The sequence below is a fragment of the Diabrotica undecimpunctata genome, chromosome 9, assembly GCF_040954645.1.
Source record: "Diabrotica undecimpunctata isolate CICGRU chromosome 9, icDiaUnde3, whole genome shotgun sequence".
Lineage (NCBI taxonomy): Eukaryota > Metazoa > Arthropoda > Insecta > Coleoptera > Chrysomelidae > Diabrotica > Diabrotica undecimpunctata.
The window spans coordinates 100375120-100399601 of record NC_092811.1 but is presented as its reverse complement, the minus strand read 5'-3'; the positions used below and the strand labels follow the sequence as shown (position 1 = coordinate 100399601).

Sequence of the window (24482 nt, the reverse complement as noted above, 5' to 3'; positions counted from 1 at the left end):
GGATAAGCACATCAAGAAGAATATTGACTTGTTCTATTGATACCAAGGTAAAGATATAGTCCTTTATAGTCTTATTCGGCAAAAATAATATTTTGACCATTTTTGACTTACACTCTTTTTACCGAGCAACCTAGATATTTTGTGAGAGATTTTTATCTATGATGGTGATAACTAGATGAAGCTTTGTCTAAAGATTATTGGAAGTGTAATTCGGATTGTAATATTACGTAAAATCCTGAGGATTACGATTGTTGTGTCTCCTATTGTTTGGCGGAGTTTTACCTGAAAGTTGTAAACGTTGATGAGTTGGTATATTGTGATACTGATTACCTTGATGGGAACGGAAGTTACTCCAAGTAATTGACAAGTATTACGTTAAGTATTGGCGCCAGATTATCTCTGTGTGTAAAATGGATGCATAGTTTATCAAATATACTAGAATTTGTTCATTACTTGACTAAGTACAAGTACTTAACAACTTACTAAGTTACTAATATTTTTAAGCAATTTTTTTTAAATCCATTTGAATCTGACATATGTACTTACCATATTCTCAGCATCTATTAGGTTATTTAGAAAAATTAAGTTAGTCCACATATTTTTTCTACAATTTAAATATTCCTGTCCAACTATCCTGTTCCAGTTTGGACCGCTTCCAAAGTGGCGCCACCAAGTTACGTTAAAGAGTAGGACTGCTGCTAATGGCGGTATCAACCTAAAAAAAAAAAAATCAGATGTGTCGCAAAACAGTGGTGTCCTTAATAAAAAAAAGTGATTATCGAATAGAATGACGAAACAAATGCTGTTGACATATTTTGACGATTTAAACATATATTTATTATGAGGCAAGTGCAAGAGAAATCATTAGAATACAACAAACCGGCATATCTATGTTTCGTTGACCTTAAGAAGGCATTTGACCAGGACAAATTAAAAGACGTTATCCACTTACTTTACACTGTACTGTACTATACAACAACACAATAAAAGTAAAAGTAGACGAAGGACTAACCGATTCTATTAAAGCTGGCAATGGGATAAGACAGTAGAGGCTGTGGCTTCTACTATAGCTATGTTATTGACCTATTAATAGACGCCTATCGATCTTTGTACTTTTTCTTCTTCAAGTTCCGTTCCTATCGAAAATTGGAAATCATTCTGACAATTATAATTGGTTACGCGCCTGAATAGTTCAATTGAACTGCATTCAAACCATTCACGGATATTGCGTAGCCACAAAAGTTTACGTTTTTCTACGCTTCTTTTGCCTTTGATTTTTCCCCGCATTATATTCCTTAATAGTTCGTATTTTTCACCTCTCATGATGTGTCCCAAGTATTCCAACTTCCTGATGGAATTTAACCTAGTTGTTCGAAAACTTGTACGTTTGTTTTGCGATCCAACCATGTAATATTTCAGAATACGCCGATAACACCACATTTCGAATGCTTTCAGGTTTTTAATATTTTAATATTTTAATATTTTAATATTTGATGTTAAGAATGCATTCAATGCGCTGCAGTGGAACGAGGTAATAAAGGCAATGGAGGAGAGAAAATGTCCTGGTTACCTGATGAATATGGTGGCGGAGCATATCCTGTCATATGACGGGGTTATGCACTGTGAATACGGAGAGGGTACAAACCCCTTCGCATTCGTGGATAACCTCGCTGTACTGGTAGTGCTCTGTTCGGCTCGCGGAGATAAGAATATGGCCGAGGTCAGAAGGCCCTGCCTGTCGTAAGAGGTGACTGATGGGTAGGAATTGAGAGGTGGAGAGCCTTCGCTTGAGGAGTCAAGTTTGTAGAAAAGCACTCGAGGCGCTTAGGCGTCACGGTCACCGGTCTACATTCCTAGTATCCGAGACGAGACTCTTGTGGGACCACTCTACTCTCATTCCAAGAGAACCAGGCGAGGTTGAACGAGCTGTGCCCGTACACACCTCTTTTGGCCTTACACCACCAATCGTGGTGTCGGTGTCTCGGCACGTACCCGCCTGGAGATTTAAGAGTGGTAAAGGAGAGATCCTCGGCGGCGACCTGTTTACGTGCGAGGTGGAAATTCCTCTGCCTGCGCCACCTGTCCGCCCGTAGAAGGGGATAACGGATAGGTGAGGTAAGCGCAACACAGGTACTACGGGGGAGGTGGAGCCCCGCGATGCGTATGCAACGCGCCACCTTCATTTTGGTGTCGGTCTCGTAGGGGCAGTTTGGCGGCTAACGGTCGTATGCCGAAAGTCCAGGTAGACCAGGGTCCTGCCAATTGATTTGGAGGGCACAAAGCACAGCTATGTACTGGTAGTGGCCCGGGATGAGCCAGATCTCAAATACCGGGTTCGGAACGCAGGCCGCGTCGTAAAGAAATGGATGACACAGCACGGACTGAAACTTGCGACAGAGAAATCCGAAACCATCATTCTGAAGGCGAACAGGCAAAGTGTTGAATTACAATGTGCGGGAGCATGTCTAACACCCAAGAAACAAGTGACCTAGGAGTGACATTTCACCAGAATGGAAAATCGGGGAAGCACGTGCGGGGGGTGGTCCCCCGCACGTGGAGATAATATGACATAGAAGCATTTTTATCTGGAGCGTTATATTGTAATTGCGATTAGGTACACAAAAATTTCTTTATTCTGTTAGAAGCTGACCGTGCAATTTCGGCACCTTATTTCTTTTGTTTAATCAGTATCTCCTGTGATCCACGCTCCAAGGTATTTATATAAAGATATGTGTTCAATTTCTGTGTTGTCTAGTACTAGTTTAATTTTGATGTTTCGTGCTTTTGTATTTTTTTTTATAAATGCCATGAACTTAGTTTCCTTCAAATTTATTTTTAGTCTATAATCGTTGCAATATATATTTAGTTGTCGGGCAAGGTGTTGCAGTTCTTCTAGTCTTTCCGTCAGAAGGACGGTATCGTCAGCAAATCTCATGTTATTAAGTGGATCACCGTTTATTATTAGGTCCTCACTGATTTCGGCCAACGCTAATTCTAAGATGGCTTTACTGTGGAAATTAAACAACAATGGTGATAAAATATACCATTAGCGCATCCCACGGCGAATCTGGACATCCTCAGTCAGTTCATTTTCAACTTTCACTTTCGTCGTTTGATTCCAATAGAGGTTACATATAATTCTAATGTCTCTACTGTCTATTTTTTTATTTAACAAAATTTCTTTGAGTCGATTATGCTGCACTCTTCAAATGCCTTCTCAAAAATCAATGAAACAGGCATATACTTTCTGATTCATATATAGGCATCTTTGCGAAAGAACACTCACTGCAAACAGTGCATCCCGTGTTCTCAGACCTTTCCTAAACCCCATTTGTGTATTAATTATGTCTTCATCTAATTCCGTACGTATTCTACAGTAAATTACTTTAAAAAACAGTGTTTTATCACCTAATAGTTTAGTTTATTTTATTTTATTATTTCAGATTCATATCGGTACTTCTTTAAGTTTGTGTAAATTAAATGAAAAAGACAGTCAAGATTTGATTTCACGTACAAAGCGTCTATGTATCTGTTTATACGTATTTCGCTTTAATAAAGCTCATCAGAACAGATATTCATAGGCGTTCTCAATGTGAAAAATAAATCTTTCCTGTCTTTAAGAAGCAACAATAAAATGGCTTCGAAACGGACGCAATAGCGACATCTGATATTAAATCCGTAAAATAGTTTCGAAACACAATTCAGATTTCTGCCTTAATCTGAGCCTTCTAAAAATTGCAAGGCAAAGCAGACGTTGATAAAGATGTTAACAGAGACATGGGGAATCTAAAATTTGCATTCCACGACATGTCTCCTCAACTAAGCAGAAATCATTAGCGAATTGGTTTCTTGTACTCATACAGAGTAGATCCGAATAAAATGAAAAAGACTATTCGAAACTATTTTACGGATTGTGTAAATTAGTTTCCAGAAACCTCTTAAAAATTAAAATACATTCATTCTTACATATTTCTGGGGAAAATTTGTCTACTATAATCCTTATCTTTAGAAAGTAGGTATTTTAACATTTACAGTTAGTCGAATCCAGCGGTTATTGTTGGCTACGTATTTATGTGTTTCTGAGAAGGACAATACGAACGATTTTGTATAATGTGCGTTTTTCTCCAAGGTAAAATTGTATAGTTTCTAGAAACGACCTCCCCTCCACTAGAGACTTCTGTTATGCATTTTTGTAGTTAGTAGCCAGTGAAACTAAGCTCTGTAAACACGTTTAGTAAGCAATAAATAGTTCTATAAATTGTCGTCGTATATTATTTTAATTTGATAAAATAATATTTTATAGCAACTATATCTCTCGGTAAACTAATCGTGGGTCCAAACAAACAGTTTGAAGACATGACTCATTAATCTTTGTACTTATATTCGTACAAACTAGCATTATATCTCGATTTAAAGTTATTGCCTATCATCAAACATACGTAAATGTGTAAAAAAAGTTTTGTTTTGTATAAAAATGAAAAAATAAATCATTTATACTTACCTGATATATCGTTCAACAATAATCATTACCAAAGCATTTAAGGTAAGTTTTCTTTTTTCGAAATGAGAAAACATTCCATATGATAAAAGGGTAGAAGATAAACAAAACATTGTTGAAACACATAACGGTCCACTTGACATAAAAATGTTACCAAGAGATGAATTCATCTAAAAAAGAAAGTAAAATCATTAAAAATGTTTTTTAATAAAAGAATTTAAAAAACTTATAAAAGAAAAAATTTGTCAAAGAATCAGTAAAATAATATAGACAGTAACGGATAATGTTGAGAGAAACCGACGAAAATTGACTTGTAATTTTTTTTAATAGATAACCATTACTTAATGTTTTGATAGAAAAATAATGGTGACACTAAATAATGCAGAACATACATTATGAACTGCTAACTGCAAAAAGGGGACATCTGCATAAAAGTAAATTTTACAGGAGAAGGCAATGGCGGACTAAGGCTAAAGCGGGCCATAGGCAACATTGTAATTCCAGGCCGATTTTTCAGTCATGACACATACTTTGCGTTCGGTAGTTTTGTTTTTAGCTATGGCTAGGCTTTAGGCTACTTTACGAACGACAGATTGTCGCTAGCAGCACAGTTTAACCACAAACTATGTCCACGCCAGAATTCTCTGGTCCACGCGCTGTAGATTGTCGCCTCGTTTCGAGACCGAGACGCGTCGTCAAGGTCGTGTCGCGTTCGAATAGATCCGGACCTATTTTTTAGCAGTAATTTGCAGCGCGTTTGTGGCTCCACTAAGTTGTCGCTTGTAGCGGTAATTGCCATTTAATCGGATATTTTTGTTCTTGTTTGTGTATTTCTCTGTGTTTGTTAAGTTGTTTCTTTGTTTTTATAAATTAATTTAAAGTTTTTTCATACAATTTTGTGTCTCAAATCGTAACAAAAAACTATAAGTTCTAAGAAAGAAATAAATCCACTATTTTCTTTATCGGTATTCTAGATAACAAAAATCAATGGATGGTTTTTTTTTCAATCCTAATTAACCGTATCAAACTGTACTTTATAATAGATGCCATTATTAAACAAGAAAAAGTTGAATAGAGAGAATAAACAGTTTTTATTGATTTCCCGAAAATCTATTTTTTGGATTTCCTTCTTCGAACTGGTGATTCATTTCAATATAAGTCGTTGTCTAATCATTTCATATAAATAAAATTTTAATAATTATTGTTAATAGTAAAATTTTATTATCCTTTAGTACTAATGTTTCGTTTTCGATAGCTTGGCGTGATTCATAAATAAAAGAATGCAACAAAGCAGATTTATGTCGCATCAGAATTTTTTAAATTATTGTTTTTAAATTAAACATAAAAAAGCAAGTTAGATATTGGAAAAGGAAGATTCATTACATCAACTCAATATGATAAATGAATATAATCGACATATGGGAGCCGTCGATCTACTTGATAATTCAGTAGCTAATTACAGAATACGCAGAGGTAAGAAGTGGTGGCGGCCACTTTTTATTCTAATGAAAGTTAAATAGTTAAATATTTTGTTTTTTTTATTTTTAGGTAGATAATTTGAAATCTTACTTTAAGGTAGGTAATTGCTAATTTTTCTTCTGGGCTTAGGCTATCACGCATTGATGTATCCGGTTTTCGTATGACATCTTCTATTTCACATAATAAAAAATTAAAAGAAGACACTGACATCCTGTAATATTTAAAAAACTTGTCAGGATATTATTTTAATTTGTTGTGTAAACGAACAAATTTTCCCTCTGTCTGTCTAGGCACTAGAACAGGGTGAATCCACCATTTCCGTTGTTTTTTAACCCTACGTCGACGGCACAATGCCAATATTAAAGCAACTTTTTGTTGAAATGATAGATTATCCATACTATATTATTGTATTATCGGTGTGAATTTATTTTAATTATTTATTTATTTATTTTATCTGCTATATATACGGATATTATATAAACGGACAAGATACCACTGATTGTAGCTGCATCATATTACCGCTCATGGAGCCACTACAAGACGAAAACGCGGCGATATGCGCGCTGTAAACTGTCGCTCGTGGAGCCATGATTTTACTGCTTTACTGCCGCCGTAATTTTACTGCTACTGCTAGCGACAATATGTCGCTGGTGGAGCCATAGCCTTAAAGTATATAGTATGTAGTTCTATTTAATTATCAGACTTCAAGTAAAAAAATGGAAAAATGTAATATACATGTAAATAAATTAAATAAACATAATTTATAGAAACAAACAAATATACTCAGATTGCTTAGCTATATCCCCTTTGTTTTTCGTACTTTTAACTGTGAAAACTTGTTAATTAGTTTGTCATAATTAATAGAGTTATTTAATAATTTTTTTTCTAAGTATATTAAGTACCTAATGATTTATTTAATTGTTGTTGGCTAATGTGGATCTTTCACCGCATTCCTTATTGAAAGAGTTAAATAAATAATTATTAGGTTTTGTTTAAATTTTTGAATTTTGTAATAATATTATTCTCCTGAATAAATGACAACTTGAATACAGGCTAAATAATATTTTCTTTGCTTATTATCATCATCATCATCAATGGCGCTACAACTCTTCGTGAGTCTTTGCCGCGTTTACTATTGCCTTCCATGTTTGTCGGTCCTGTGCCAGTAATTTCCATTGTCGCACTCCCATTTTCTCTAGATCTTCTTTGACTGCATCTGTCCACCTTTTTCTAGGCCGCCCTACAGACCTTCTTCCCTCTGGCCTCTCCTAGAACACATTGTTAATAAGGCGATTGTTGTTACTGCGTATCACATGCCCTGCCCATCTGAGTCCATTGGTCTTTATATATCTGACTAGATTTTCTTTTCCGAATAGAGACTCTAGCTCGTTATTGTATCTGCCCCTTCATTCGTTTGTCACGCTGTCTCTGCAAGGGCCATATATCTTCTTCTTTTCATAGCGCCGTCTCCTTTCGAAGGTCGGCGATCCAAATGGCAATGTAGTTTTGAAAACTACTGCGCAAAAGATCTCTGTGGATGAGCGGTCGAACCATCTCCTTAGGTCTTTGAGCCACGAGTTCTGGCGTCTTCCTATTGATCTTTTGCCCTGTACTTTTCCTTCCAGTATAACTTGAAGTAATTCATATCTTTCGCCTCTCAACACATGACCCAAGTATTGCATTTTCCTCTCTTTGATTATTCTTAGTAATTCTTTTTGTTTACACATGCGACGAAGTACCTCAACATTAGTAACTCTTTGTACCCATGGAATCCTCAACACTCGTCTGTATATATACATCTCAAAGGCATCTATTCTTTTTTCTATTTCAGAGTCCATTGTCCAACTTTCACAGCCATACAGTAAGACAGAAAAAACGTAACATCTGATCATTCGGATTCTAAGCTGTAGACTAAGGTCTGATCTTGTAAAAAATGTTTTCATGATCATGAATGTTTTCCTTGCTTGTTCGATTCTTGATAGGATTTCTTTTTTTTTTGATTACACTGACTATTGATATTTGTTCCCAAATATTTTATGGAATTTACCTGTTCTATTATTTGACCCTTGGCATACACCTGTACGTTTATTGGTGTCTTTGAAAATACTAAAGTTTTAGTTTTGGAAACGTTTAGATGTAAACCGAACATTTCGCTGTGGTGAACTACCGCATTTATTATATTTTGTAGTTCTTGTGCGTTGCTTGCTATTAAGACGGTATCATCAGCATATCTGATGTTGTCTATGCTGATTCCGTTAATCTTAATTCCGCCTTGGACCTCGTCTAATGCTTCTCTGAATATAGACTCCGAATACAAATTAAAGAGTAGCGGTGATAAGACGCAACCCTGTCTCACTCCTCTTCGGATTTGTATGTCTTCGGATGTTGTGTGTTCTATTTCAATTGTTGCTGTTTGGTGCCAGTATAGTTCTGAGATAATTCGCAAGTCTTGTTCGTCAACTCCAGTTGTTCTCAGAATTTCGATCATCTTTTGATGGTCAACGCAGCCGGCCATATATCATTCGAAGAATTTTACGTTCCCACACCAGCAATTTCTTTGCTTATATAAGTCTTAAATTGTAATAACTAATTTTTTTATATTAGTTTGATGGCCTTGGCCGAGCCAATTAGCCAGACAAACCCAATTTTTTAGTTTATTGTAAAATAGTTTTATATCCATCAGATCTTTTTTTTAATGTGGCTAATTAAAGAATCGTATACAACAAAAGAGTGGAGTGCACCAGGAGACAACGAAAATAATCTGATAAGAAACCAAATCGATTACATTCTCGTACACAATTTATTTATTGCCAACTTTAACATTAAACTGAGAAAACAATAGAAAAAAAAGTAAAATTAAAACTAGATTTCTCAAAGTTTGAGGGTGAAAAATGTCAAAAACAAATAAATGAATCAATTGCACCAGCATTCACAGAAGCTTAAAAAAAAAGATATTAACAGTGCCTGGATCGAAAGGAAGTCGGCAGTACTTAACGCTGGCAAAACGTTTGTGGGTAGAAAAGAGCCAAGTACCAAAAAAGACTGGATGACACCAGATATTATAAAGCTCATAGAAAAAAAAACGTAAATACAGAAACACGAATAGAGAATACAAGCAAATGAAGAAACTAATAGATACGCAGATCAAGGAAGCTAAAGAAGGCTGGATGGATGCAAATTACAAAGAAATAAAAGAATTTAAAATGACACACATAACCTACATAAGAAATTGAAAAGAATTACGGGTAATACATAGAAGAGAATACCACAAGTTTAAGAAACTCCAATGGAAATCTCCAATTATCAGATTGAAGACGCAAATTATAGAAGAAGAAAAACAACAAACTTAAGAGAAATACATCAAGAACTTATTTACAGATAATAGGGAAGAAATAAATGAAACATTACCAAGTAATGCAAAGTAAGAAAATATATAGTTTATTTCACGAAAAATGGTTGAGTGCTTAATGATTGCAATAAAACCCGACCGCAAGTACCCCAGCTTAGTCAACATTAGTTGAGCAGGTAAGTATTCAGGTAAAATTAAAGCTACTGTTTAGTGTCGTTATCTTGTTTGTATAATAAATTCCTGGTAATATAAAAACGATTAAAAAATTGTATAAAATTATAAAAACGATTAGAATACATTTTATTTCATAAAGTTGTAAGCATCTTACCAGTCAGTTTCACTATCAATGGTTGATCTTTTAATGACCACAATACATTTGTTGATCATTAAGTATTTCCTGGAATAATTATACTATTCTGTATAATTTGTAAAAGTATATAGAACCGATGAGAAATTTTTAAATATACATTTTGTTTCATTTAGTTGAAAGTGTTACAAGTGTTACCAGTGTTATACCTATTTATACCTATAATACAGCATTATGTGGCGTCCGTGGGAAAACTTTGATGGTGCTACTTCCAGTGTTCCAGCAAATAAAAAGCATTTATCTGCTGACGCTAGATAAATCGTAAAAACAATATATAGTTCTTACAAGAGGACTTACTGCTAATACTGATGCCAGTGAAATATCTGATTTAACGATAATACCCCTAACCACAGTGAAAATAATTACATCAAATCCCATTAAGTCAAGAAGAAAGCGTAAGGATGCCAGTTCTACCAAATGTATTGACGAAAGTGATAAGGACTTAATAAGACGAAAAATTTACACAATGTACGAAGAGCAACGGATACATACATTAGATGCTTTAAAACAACGGCTTACTAATGATAATACACAAATAAACTGTAGCCGCATTAGTCTTTGGAGGATTTTGTCTAAAATGGGCTTCAGATATCGTACAATTGACAAAAGGCAAGTGCTTATGGAGTCCCATCGTTCACAAAAGTGGCGTACTGAATATATAACTTCCATAAGAAAGTACCGTACAGAAGATCGACCAATAATTTATCTGGACGAGACATGGTTTGACACTCATGAAACACCATCCAAAGGATGGTCCGATTCTTCCAACAGGTGTCCAACAAAAGCTCCATCAAACAAAGGGAAAAGAATAACAATTTTACATGCAAGATCAGAAAATGGTTGGGTCCTAAATGCCTTATGGCTTTCTGCAAAGAACATTAAAGACTCCTGCATGGACTACCATGAGGATACAACGGCAGAGCTTTTTGAGTAATGGTTTAAGAATTGTCTTATTCCTAACCTTCCTCAAAATAGTGTGATAGTAATGAACAATGCAAGTTACCACAGTCGTCAATTACATAAGTCTCCAAGTGCAAATAACACGAAAATTTAAATTCAAAACTACCTGTTAGAAAACGATATATATTTTGAAGAAAGTTATTTAAAAACTGAACTGTTAGAAGTGTTAAAATCATTTTCTATTAAAAAGTATATGTTTGTGACGCATTGGCCGAGGACATGGGACATACAGTGTTACGGCTTCCGCCCTATTATTGTTTATTTAATCCCATAGAGCATATGTGGCACCAACTAAAGTCAAATGTTAGGTCACAAAATGTTTCTCCGACTTTAAGTGGTAGTGTAGTCGAATTAATAAGGAAATGTGTTGATGATATCTCCCCAGAAAGTTGGAAAAATTCAGTACGCCATGTAATGAACGTAGAAAATTCATGTTACTTTGAATCACATAATTAAACCAATTGTTTTAATCTTGAAGAGGATAGCGACAGCGAAACAGAATTAGGTATTTAGGAATTCATAAATATATTTTGGTTATTTTGGGTATTTTTTTTGTAAATATTAGTTTGTATATATTTTTCTATATTTTTTTTTCAATTCATCTATTTTTTGTACATTATGTATTCGTTTGTATGTATATACTGTAAATAGAACTATTATTACTGTACATTTTAAAGATATCCGATTAGGAAGAGCAAAAACTTTTAAACACGCCAGTTTTTTGCTGATAATCCTAAGCCTGTAAAAAGTGTGAAGGAAAGTACCTTTCTGAATTTAGATCCATATACCTCAATTATTCACGTAGAACAAAAAAACTACTTTCTTCATGTTAAAAATTGTTCAATTATCAAGTATATTCACTTGAACAACCTGAAAATACCATATGAAATAATTTAATAAATTTTTATAATCGTGTATTACACAGTTAACAATGAAATATATTAAATAACAAACTTTCTGAAGTGCGACCCTGTGTACTTCGGTAGTTTATTGAGAGACTTGTATACACAATAGGATCAACTCAGGTAACCATTAAGCACTCGACCATTTTTCGTGAAAAAAACTATACAAATTCTAATATCAGAGGTGAAGCAATTAAAAGTTCAAAAAGTGGTAAAGCGCCAGATTCTAATGAAATACCAGTAGAAATATTAAAAATTCCGAATGACGAAAATATTGAGTATCTAACTAAATTATTTAATAAAATATACCACGACGGTCAAATTTCTGATGAATAGTTAAAATCTATCTTTTTACCCTTACCCAAAAAACAAATATAATCCTAAATCTTGTGATGAATACCGATTAATTAGACTCGTGAGCCACACTTAGCTCGAGCTGGAGAAAACTTAAGAAAAATATTCTGAATGCTGCCGAGAAGCACATGGAACGAAAATAATAAACAAAAAGTGGTCAATGAAAACACCATGGTTTACACTAGAGGTTAAACCAAAATGTCACCAAAAAAAAAAAGAAAGCTTTCCTAAAATATAAGTCAGAAAAAACGAATGAATCCTATGAAGAATATAAAAGAATAAGAACTGAAACTCATCAAATGGTAAGAAAAACAAAAACAGATTACTGGGAAAGACTCACAAAAGGACTAGAGATGGATTTCTATGGACAACAGAAACAAGTATGGCACTTCATAAGACAACAAAGAAGCGAAATGAAAGAACTAGTTGAAATAGAACACATACAAGAGGATACATGGGTGGCCTTCCTGACAGAAATGTTTAAAAAACAAAACAAAGAACCTTTACCAGAAACGCCAAATATAGTAACTGAGGAAAAGACCGAAATCTCCCAAAACGATGTGAAAGAAGGAATAAACAAATTAAAAAACAGAAAGTCACCAGGAGAAGATCAAATACCAAATGAACTCTTAAAATATGGAGGTGATCACCTTGTACAACAACTGCAACTTCTTATTAATAAAATAATCACCACGAACAGAATACCAGATGAATGGAGGAGAGCGATCATGGTGATGTTCTTCAAAAAAGGAGATAAGAAAGACCCCAATAATTATCGAGCAATAAATATATTAAATACAACACTCAAATTGACAACAAGAATAATAGCGACAAAAATAAAACGAACGAATATCTCTGCAAGAGGAACAGCAAGGATTTCGGACAGGAAGATCATGCACGGATGCATTTTTTGTAATAAACCAAATAAAAGAAAAGTCTCTGGAATACAACAAACCAGCATATATGTGTCTAATAGATTTGAAGAAAGCGTTTGATAGAGTGAGAATTCGGGACGCGATACATTTATTATATGAAAAGGGAATATCACTGGATTTAGTAAAAACCATTGAGAATATATATATAAAGATAACATAGCTATGGTAAGATGTATAGGAAAACTATCGCAACCTATCAAATATGAAACTGGCATTAGACAAGGAGATTCGCTGAGGCCATTAATATTTAATCTGATAAATCGCCAAAAGGAAGAAGATCATTGGGACGACCGAGGAAAAGATGGTCAGACAACGTCAATTGAGGCTAAAAACCGAAGTAAAACAGGCATTAAGCCTATTTATAAAGTAGGAAGAAGAAGAAGAGTGAGCCACATATAAAAAATATTTAATAAGAAATAAGAACAATTAGACAAGACACAGTTTGGATTTAGAGGTGGAATGGGAATAAGAGAGGCATTGTGCGCAATAACAGTACTAATACAAAAATGCAGGGAATATAATAAAAACGTATTTATATGTTAAGTATATAGATTTTCAAAAGCAGTTGGCAGAGTTCAATATGGAAAACTCATACATGGATTAAAACATACACACCTAGATCCCAAGGATATTAATTTAAACAAAAGTCGTAGGGGTAGAAGATACTGGGACAAACTAAGTAGAAATTAAAAAAGAAGTCAGACCCATATTATCATAACGCTGTCCCCGACAGTCAGTGACGTCTATATATAAATTATTTAAAAATTCTAAAATCCCTTTCTCCAAGTTTTCACCACCTCGAGAAAATATAGGTAGAAATCCCAAAAACCTTTCTTCTATACCACTTAAAAGAACATAGCGAATAATGACGTTTAACTGATCTACGAGATATACACTGTGTGTCAGCCAAATGGAATAAATTAGCTAATAAATAAATGAGGGAGTATTCGAAAAAAACGGTTGAATATGTCGATTAGTATTTATAGTTGCGCATTTTTTCCATAAAAACTTTTTATACGGGGTGTATCAGATAACGATGGCAAATAGCAACTTCCTTATTTTAAATAGAACACCCTGTATATTAATTACTTTTTAGATTCCTCAGATCATTTTAGACATTTTTTGGATACAATGTCCTATACCTATCTTTGACTGTTTCGGAAATATTAAGTAAAATGCAAAAATTCGCATTTAGAAAAGAAAATTATCTATTTGGCGAAAGTCGCTACAACATATTCAAAAACTTCTAAATAATACAAGTCTAAACAATAATGTCAATGTAGGAGATGTTCTTGGGACGAACGTCTTGGCAGCTCTCTAACCGTGAATAGAAATTTCTTCTAACGTTACTCAACATCTCAGATGTGATCGATCTATTCGGAAGCGTTATTCGTCTTCGTAAGTCAGCTAAGTCAGTGGGTCTAGTTTTGTATACAATACCTTTCACATATCTCAATAAGAAAAAGTCTAATGGCCGCAAATCGGGGGATCGCGGTGGCCATTCCATCGATCCTCGCGTCCCTATCCACCGATTTGGAAATATTTGGTTGAGGTACTGCTTGATTTGGTAGTGGGGTGCCATCTTGTTGAAACCATATCATACTCGCTGGAATCTGTGAGTTTCCTGAATCAGGATACAGGTTAGCCAACGTTGGCACTACATTATTTTGAAGCAATGCTAAATAACTGTCGCCATTCAAATTGCCATCTATGAAAAAGGAACCTATGATCTGATCTTTAATAATTCCTGCCCACACGTTAACCTTCTCAGGGTATTGAGTATTGCCTTCTTTCATCCAGTGAGGATTTTCCTTGGACCAATAGCGGCAATTTTGCCGATTAGCATGACCGTGAAGAGTAAAGGTCCACTTATCTAAAAACAAAACATATTCTAATTGCATCACATTGCTGTCTAACATTGCCATCATTTGTTCACAAAAAAACGTTCTCCTGTCAAAATCATCTTCCATCAGCTCCTGAGTGTATATAATTCTATAGGGATGCATTTTGTTTTCTTGTAATATTCGAATAACCGATGAATAGCTAATATCGAGTACTGGGGCTGTCGAACAGATGTATGTGGGTGTTCCTCAAACTCAAGTATAACAGCCAATTTGGTATCCTCACTTATTGCATTGGCAGCTTCTTTTTTTACCTTCCTAACAAGGCCTAGCTCGTGGAGTTGCTTTTCTATTTTACTAATTATTCCTAGAGATATGTGCGGTAAATCAGGAAATGCTTCGTGAAATAAACAAGCTACTTCCATTTGCGTCCGTGTCTTTTCTCCATAGCCAATCATCTGTATAATTGTAATTTTATGCATTTCTGTTAAATAGACCATTTTTGTGGCTTGCGGTTAATGAAACTCAAACTACTATAATACTGACAACTACTTCTGTCATGGAGCAATAAAACATTGGCATTTTAAACCAAAGTAAAGAATTTTTTGTTTTTTTTTTAACATATCAATAAAAAGGAATGCGTAAATAGTTTTTGTTTACTTTATCATTACCAAGACCTAAATGGAAAAGAAGTATTAAGACAGTGGTAGCGACTTTCGACAAATAAATAATTTTCTTTTCTAAATGTCAATTTTTGCATTTTACTTAATATTTCTGAAACAGTCAAAGATAGGCATAAGGCATTGTATTTAAAAAATGTCTAAAATGATCTGAGGAATCTAAAAATTAATTAATATACAGGGTGTTCTATTTAAAATAAGCAAGTTGGTATTGGCCACCGTTATATGATACACCCCGTATAAAAAGTTTTTATGGAAAAAAATGCGCAACTATAAATACTAATCGACCTGTTCTACCGTTTTTTCGAACACCTCCTTATTTATTTATTAGCTAATTTATTCCATTTGGCTGACACATAGTGTATATCAGGTGTTGAATGAATAGAGAGTGAAATTTGGCTTCCTTTAGTTCGTTCCTATTGTGAGTTGTAAATATTTCTATGTAATTGAAATACATTGATCACATATTGTAGAAGATAAATAGTTTCTAGTAACGGTGGCACAGTTTGCATATTTTTTTCATGTGTGTCCGGGAAAATGGATCTAATTTGGATAAATATTCCAAAGCACCTATAAAATTACCATTATTTTCACTGAAAAATACTTCATTTTTTACATCACGTTTTTCTGTTAAATAATTATAAAAATTAAAAAAATAGAGCCTTCACAATAGTAGCACCACATTTCAAATGCCTCTAATCGTTTTATGGCATCTTCTGTAAGACTTCAGCTTTCTACTCCATAGAGGAGGACACTAAAGACGTAAAATCTAATAATTATTATGCGTATATTGATACTTAAAGATAAGTTGCAGAGAATCTTCCAGAATTTTTATTTCGTAGCTGTGATCCGAAGTATCCTTAATATTGCAGCCCAAATAGCATATTTTTCCACTCTTTCTAACCGTATATTGCCTATCGTAATTTGAGCGTTTATGTTGGTGTTCTTACTAATGATCATTATTTTTGTCTTCTTGCAATTTAGTTTTAGGCCGTATTTGTTACATGCTTCTACAACGTTATGCATCATCCATTGGAGCCCCTGCGCACTATCTGATAGCAACACTGTATCATCTGCATATCTAATATTGTTTATAAGTTGACCATTTACATCAATCCCATCTGATTCGTCCAAGGCCTCTCTAAATATGTTTTCAAAGTATATGTTAAATAATGCCAGTGACAATATACAACTCTGTCTAACTCCTTTTTCGACTTAAAGATTTCGGACAGTTCATTTTCTAATCGTACTGTTGCTTTTTGTTGGAGATTTAAGTTTGAGATCAGTCTTATATCCTTACCATCGAGTCCTGATGTTTTTAGGATATCGATTAGTTTTCCATGTGGGACTTTTTCAAATGCCTTCTCGAAATCAATGAAATATGCATACACATCACAGTTGACATCCCTAGCTCTCTGTATTAGAACTTGCAAACTAAAAAGTGCTTCCCTCGTTCCGAGTCCTGCTCTGAATCCAAATTGAACTTCACTCAGGTGTTCTTCCAATTTGTTGTATATGCGCGAGTGAATGATAGTAAGGAGTACTTTAAGTACATGGCTCATCAAACTAATTAATCTATGTTTTTCCCATTTTCTAGCGTTGGCTTTTTTAGGAAGTGGAATGAATATTATAGTAGTCAGTCTTTTGGTAAATAACCAGTCTCATAGATGTTGAGCTGAACCCTTCATAAGAGCTGTGGTTTGGTGTGCCTCTAATAGTTTTAAAATTTCACCATGAACCTCATCAGGTCCTGGTGATTTCCCTTCTTTAATCCGCTTAATGGCCATAGTTACTTCTTCGATTGTTATTTCTGTGCCGTAGGAATTGTTTATTTCAGTCAGACTTCGTGCTGCATCTTCGAATAATTTTTGCATATATTTTTTCCGTCTTCGTAACTTATCTTCAATGGTAGTCAAAATCTGGCCTTCAATGTCTACAACTATGCCTGTATTGCGTTGTTTTCTGGTATTCTGTACCTCTTTGTTTTTGTGCATATGGGAATCGTCATGTTTGCCTTGTAGTGTTTCAACTTCCGTACATTTCTCCGTCAGCCATGCTTCTTTTGCTCCTTTTATCTCCTTTAGTATAGTCTTGTGCAACTTTTTGTATTCGTTGTCATTTCTACCTTTTACTTTTCTTCGCTCTTCCATCATCTGCAATATTTTATCTGCCATCCATTCTTGCATCTTTTCTTTTTTTGATTTTAGATATTCATGCGAAATTATGGTAATAGATGTCTTCATTTTGTCCCACTGTTCTTCTATACCTCTAGTAATGTCTTTAACTATTTTCGTAAAATTCTTATTAATCTCTGTTTTTACTTTTTTCTGGGTGTCATTTTCTTTTAGTAGTCTTATATCTATCTTGGGCCTCATTTTCTTATGAATTATTGTGAGTTGTATGTTGATTTTTGCAACCAATAGACTATGATCTGAGAAGACATCTGCGCCTGGATATGTTTTTGTTGAAGTGATAGAATTTCTAAACCTTTTGTTTATGTTGATAAAATCAATTTGGTTTCTTATGATTTTCCCTGGGGTATCTGAGTGCTTTCCATGTATTAAGTCTGCTTGAATGAAATTTAAAAAGTGTGTTCGTTACCACCATATCCGTCTTTTGTCAGAATTGGATTAATCTTTCTCCTCTTTCGTTTCTTATGCCAAGACCATATGAACCCACGACATGCTCGACTGTATTTTGTTCTATTCTGGCATTTAAATCGGCCATGATAATAGTAAGGTTATGTTTTTTGGTCAGTTTTAGAGAGTCTTCTAGAGTAAGATAGAAATTTTCTATTTCTTCTTCAGTGGATTCTGATGTCGGTGCGCAGGATTTATAATTAAGTTCAATGCGACGTGTTTTCTGGTTTGTAAAATGGTCAATGTCGAGTTCATTAAATTTGTGGTAGTTGGGTATTAATTGTCTTTCAATGGATAGCATCGTTAGGGTATTGAGTCGTTCTTCAGACATCGTATTTCGTAAAAAGTTTTTATCCTCTTTAGTGTTGAAAATGATTTCTCTGCTTCTACTGTTATCATAAGAGTTGTGCATGCAATGTTAATTAATTTTATGGACATATTTGTAAAATTGTTTTTAACAAAGACCTCAAGCAATGGCACAAGACTACTCGCCGTTGCAACGTCAGTCCTAGCGAATAGCGAATAATGTTGCACAGCAATCTTCAGTTTTGTCTTCGTGAAAAGTAAACTTATATTCAGGAAATAATTTGGGATCGCATAGTGCCGCAAATTTCCTTCACCGTCACGTTGTTATTTTCCTGGGTCCGTTTTCTTTTTCCAGCCGAAAAGCTTGGACTATAGTCGTCAATTATTATCTTATCTCTGAAAATTTGAATTTGATTTTTAAATTCTTGTATAATATTTGAATTCTTGCAGGATCTACAGCTCTCATTTTCAGTTGATTATAAAGAATCTCAACGTGTGACATAATGTTATTAAAGAAATTTAGCCAGTATAAAAACATTTTGTCTTTCAATATCATAAGTAAACCCGAAGCTTGTTGAACGGTTTGAGTATCTCGTTCCTTTTCAATGATTTCTGCAAAACATTGCATGACGTCTTTGTGACTGAAAATGGTATGGTGATTACAGCTCGGCTGTTAAATTTCCAACGAGTATCGATCTTCGGGGGAGACGTTTCTTTACAACATTGTTCAGTACAGTCATACGTTTCGGAGAACGAGAAAATAAGGACAAAAACCCAGCTAGGTTAGCAAAAAAAACTTTTACCTTTTTATTTTTAGAAGCTGCCTTTGATACAATTAATTTGAACTGGTGGGCAGAACAATGGATAAAATGAGCATACAGAAAAGAACGTCGAATTATTCTTATTTAAGTCCTAACCTAACCTAAGCCCAACGAATTTTACCCTAACCCCCACGCCAACCTCCACCCAGGACACGTCACCATCGACGGTATAAATCTCCTGTTCCCAGTCGTAGTAGTGAAGTGAATAGTGATTCAGTGTAGTAGTGTCTGGGGGCTCGGAAGACTAAGACCTCGGCCCTGATAGAGGATCATGCCCTTATTCTCAATGAGGATATATATATATATATATATATATATATATATATATATATATATATATATATTATTGTGATATTTAAAGTCTTGGTGCGCCAAGCAATAATTAGCTAATTAATTTTTTTGATTAATTAAAATTATTAATGATATGATTGTGACTCTATCACAATTTTTAATTCTTTTATCTCAGGGTTAAATTCGTGCTTCAATATCTATGCTATTACATGTGAAAGGTAAGGTCCAGAGAATACCGGAATAATAAAAAACACATATGATCTAACACTATATATTGAAATAAAAATAATGAAATAATTCACACTCAAAAGTTTTCAATAAACAAATCTCATATATGGATTCTCAAAATTTTGTTCTCCGTACGTGAACAAACAAAATTAATGGTACAAACAATATTAATTGAAAACTCAAAATCCCAACTATTCTAACTCTCCTAATCAAAATATTTATATCCTTTCTAAATTACGTGTAAAAATTGTGTTATCAATAAAAAAAAAACTGCAGAAAACAAAAATATCTCTCTGATGATGAGTGGTCCAAATCCTTGTTCCTTGTAGATTGTATTATCTCCTCTCAATCGCTCCCTATGTAATCAGCAATCTTACAACAGATTGTTGCAAGTATATCGTCCTTAATGATCTCCTTCAAAAGCAACAATCATTCAAATTATGATAGCCTTTCTCCTCTCGATAAAACTGAAGCTCTCGTTGGCCCGAGTGAAAAATGACTCTTGGAATATCTTCTCTTTACGATAAACTGAATCTCTCGTTGGCCTGAACAGTGACTCTTGGAATATAAGTAGGAAAATATGACTTACAATATTTTGCTGCTTCAGCTTCTGTCAGATACACTAACTCCACAAAAACTCACTAACATTCAACACTACTGCTTGCTACTTCTTTGGAACCACCAGAGAACAAATCCTGTTCCTCTTACAGACTTGAAAAAATCAACTGATTATCTTTTCTCTCTCCTCAATCTCGCTAAACTTTTTCCTACATACTTATCCCACCTTTTTCAATCTCCGCCAATCAAAACTCGTCACAATTCCCCCATTTTTTCATTTCGATAACAAACAAATTTTTACCTATAATTATAAAATTTCCTAAAACTTATTTACAAATAATATTTTCTATAATTTTTAAAAACTAACAAAAACCTCTTTCTAAAATCTCTTCTATTTGTCTCTAATCACTGCATTAATGTATTTTGGAAAACCCCGTTCAATTGTCTTTTTGTTTTCACTTAAAATTATGCGGGTCACTCAAGTATAACAAAGAAATAATTTATGCAAAGCTTATATTTTGTTTAGTACAGGTAATTCAAGAAATTAATAACTCTCCTTCTTCGAAATGTTTGTTGGATATTATCCTACTTATCTGAATTATTTTAATGCTATTGAATTTTGAAATATTTTTAAACAAACCAATATTTTTCTCGATTTTACATATCATAACAATATATATATACAGTGGTGTTAAAAAGTCCTGCATCACCTAAGCGCCTTATAGTTTTTGAGGTTTAACACAAGTTTTTAGTTTATTTTCGCTAATTCATTTTAAGTTTGTACTTGTAATTAGCATTATCGGTATACTTACTAATGTTTTTTTAATTACTAGCTTAAAATTCTACAGAAAAGATTAAAATAATCTGATTGAAGGGATTTCCCATAATCCCAGAAAATTATGAGGTGATGATTATGTCGTTAAAGTACTATTAAATTGAATCTTAATGACAAATTTGCCACATATTTTGACTATATAAATACTGTAGTTACTCTAACACATTTATTTACTCTTTTATTTTTGATAAAAAGGTCAAAATGTCATCCCAGACCAAAAAATTAAATTATCGGACGAAAAGCGTTTTGAAATTATTTTTCATTATAAAAACGACAAATCTTGTTGCGAAATAGCATCCACAGTAAACTGTATTCAATCTACAGTAATTAGAGTCATTAAGAAGTATGCTAAACAAGAAAAAATCGACGACAGACCGCGTAGTGACCGACCCAAGAAAACTTCTGTTTGGGATGACGCTGCGTTAAGAAAAACAAGTCTGGCAGACAGAAGCCTTAATTCCACCCAATTAACGAAGCTGTGGTCTGAATCTACAGATGTAAGCGTATGCACTTCCACTGTGAGAAAAAGACTGCTTAGTTTTGGAGAATGTAAGGCACGGAAGAAACCACTGCTTTCAAAAAAGCAAAGATTGCACTCTTTGCTTTGGAACATCGAATCTGGACAGCAGAGCAGTGGCAGAGTGTACTGTTTAGTGATGAATCCACTTTCAATATTAATAATTATGCAGGAAATGCCTACGTCAGAATATTTTCTGGTAAAGAATTTTCTCCAAAATGTGTTCTTCCCACAATTAAACATCCAGCCTCCGTTATGATATGGAGTTGCATGTCCACTCGAGCAGTTTGTCGCCTACACATTGTCTCTGGGATGATGAATGCTACCAAATATATTGAGGTACTACAGAATAAAATGCTGCGTAGTGGAAAAGACCTGTTTGGCGAAGAAAAATTTATTTTTCAGGATGATAATGCTCCTTGCTATAGCGCAAAATTGGTTAAAGCTTAGATGGAGAGGAATGAAATTGATAGGATGGACTGGCCAGCGCAATCTTCGGACCTTAAACCCATCGAGAATTTGTGGCAAAGGATACCAAACCTCATTTCCAAAAGCAAACCCACAAATAAAACGAAATCTAATCCACGCTTGGCATCACTGTATTTCCAAGGAGGAACTGCAAAAATTAATAAATTCCATGCCCAAAAGATGTGAACTAGTTATTAAAAACAAGGGCTGTCGTCTTGCTGTAAATAGCCCAATTTTAGTAATATTGAATAAAAAATTTTCCGAACTACATTTTTTTTAATAATCAAAATTTTTGCTGTGTTTCCATTTTATAATATTGTGTTTAAGTGCTTGTTTGATGTAGATAGTAAATGGTTAAAAAATATTTAAGGTAAATGCCTTAAACTTCGATTTTCATGTATTTCTCTGTATATACAGGGTGTTTGGTAGGTCGATGGAAATTTTTTAAGGGATAATAGGGGACGCCATTTGCAAAATTTTTTGCTAATAATGTATCGCCCAAACTGGTAAGGTTTCCGAAATAAAGTTAAATTTGTCAATATTCGAAAATAAGGCTGCTCGTCTATTTTAGTTTTAAAAATAATTATCTAAGCGAGATACTTCCCTTAGATAATGCATACAAAATGTCCTATGTATTACTTGCTCAGATTGCAAAAATCCTTCGTTGAATCTTAATGCATTGTTAAAATAACCTTCATTAATGAAACGGGTAAGAAAGATAAAACACAACAACGATACATCATGCTTTTTGCAACATTTATAATGCTTTATTAAGTATGTACATAAACTTCAGAAAACAGTCATTGTTGTTCAAAATGAGAACTACCATTCCTAATGCACGCTCTTGTCCTGCGTCGTATTTCTGATGTGGTTACTTTTAACGTCAGTTCTGTCCTTATAATGTCAGCTGCTGCGATAATCCTTTCCATTAAATGAGCTCTAGTTCGGATTGGAACTTGATAAACAAGTTCTTTGAATCTGTCCCAGATATGGTAGTCACACGGTTTTAAATCGGGAGATTTAGCCACGGAGATTGCCTAATTTGGAGATTAGGCCACAAAATCGGTCCAGTTCGTCCGATCCACCTATATAGATAATGGTTGATGAACCAAGCCGTAACAAACAAAGTTCAAAATCTTAATGCACAAAAAACTCACAAGAAACTCCAAACACAATTCGGATGTTAAAACAGTAAAACGCACCTTTCATACGCATACAATAACCATGTTTATAAACCAAAATAAACCACTCCATAGCACGTAGATTGTTTATTAACATAGCAGCTAGATTGTTTTTTGTTTGTTATGCGTTCGAAGAATGACGATAGCTGATGAAAATTTTATGCAAAGAGTGAGTGTTTACATTTTTATTCCATTCGTAAAACAGGGAGGTAGTACGCCTAGATAATTTTTAAACGTGAAATAGACGGTTGTCGAATATTGACAAATTTAACTTTATTTCGGAAACATTAACAGTTTGAGTGATACATTATTAGCAAAGAAATTTGCAAATGGCCTCCCCTATTATCCCTTAAAAAATTTCCATCGACCTGCTAAACACCCTGTATACATATATATATATATATATATATATATATATATATATATATATATATATATATATATATAAATAATGGATCAGACAGAAAACCAAGGTTATTGATGTAATCCATAGAATTAAATCTTTAAAATGGCAGTGGGCGGGACATTTAGCGAGAAGAACTGACAATAGGTGGTCCCCTAGAATTACACTGTAGTATCCAAGAGGCGTTAAGAGACCAAGCAGACGTCCAAATTTAAGATTTGACTATGACATAAGAAAACAAACCGGTACAACATGACACAGAAAAGCGAATTTTAGACAATCGTGGGCAGATATGAAGAATGAATATGTAAATCGCTAGAATATGCTGAGAATGATGATGATGATGACAAATTTTTTTATTTTACGTCCAATATTGAAGTATTTTAATAAAAATTCTAAATAAACTTAGCTATCTTACCGTTTCTACGAACTTCGTATTAGCAACTGAACTGACTAGACCTGCCATGGACGTGTGACTCAAAATAACAATAATTATATTGTAAAAGCGAAGACCTTGCAATGGTCTTAAATATTCGACTTCGGGCGTGCTTTTGACAGTTCTAAGTCTAATCCAATTTCCATATAAAGAAAATGAGGTGACTATTCTTCCATAGTTTGTATTAGAAAATTTTTTGTAGTCTTCCTCATACCAGTTTTGTATTACATTATCTACAGTTGTACATAAAAGTACAAAACTTATGTAAACAATGAAAACGAAGCTAAAATCAAATAAACAATTAAATAAATTGATCCACATGCCTAAAATAAGTAAAAGCAACAAATTCTGATAATTTAGATTTATTAATCCAATGATTAAGAGTATTAAATCTATTAAAAGTCTTAAGTAGTATTCAGTCCGTCCACACAATT

General features: G+C 34.0%; 1 protein-coding gene across 1 annotated transcript in view; it reads right to left on the bottom strand.

Moving 5' to 3' along the window:
• The window catches only part of LOC140450321 (nose resistant to fluoxetine protein 6-like), a 103560-nt gene that overhangs the window by 47837 nt on the left and 31241 nt on the right, over positions 1–24482 (bottom strand). Inside the window, exons 4-6 of the mRNA XM_072543898.1 lie at positions 24031–24331; positions 4502–4668; positions 547–715 (exon numbers count right to left, since the gene is read on the bottom strand). Of these exons, the coding sequence (XP_072399999.1) occupies positions 547–715; positions 4502–4668; positions 24031–24331 (637 nt within the window). The remainder of the gene's footprint in view (positions 1–546; positions 716–4501; positions 4669–24030; positions 24332–24482) is intronic.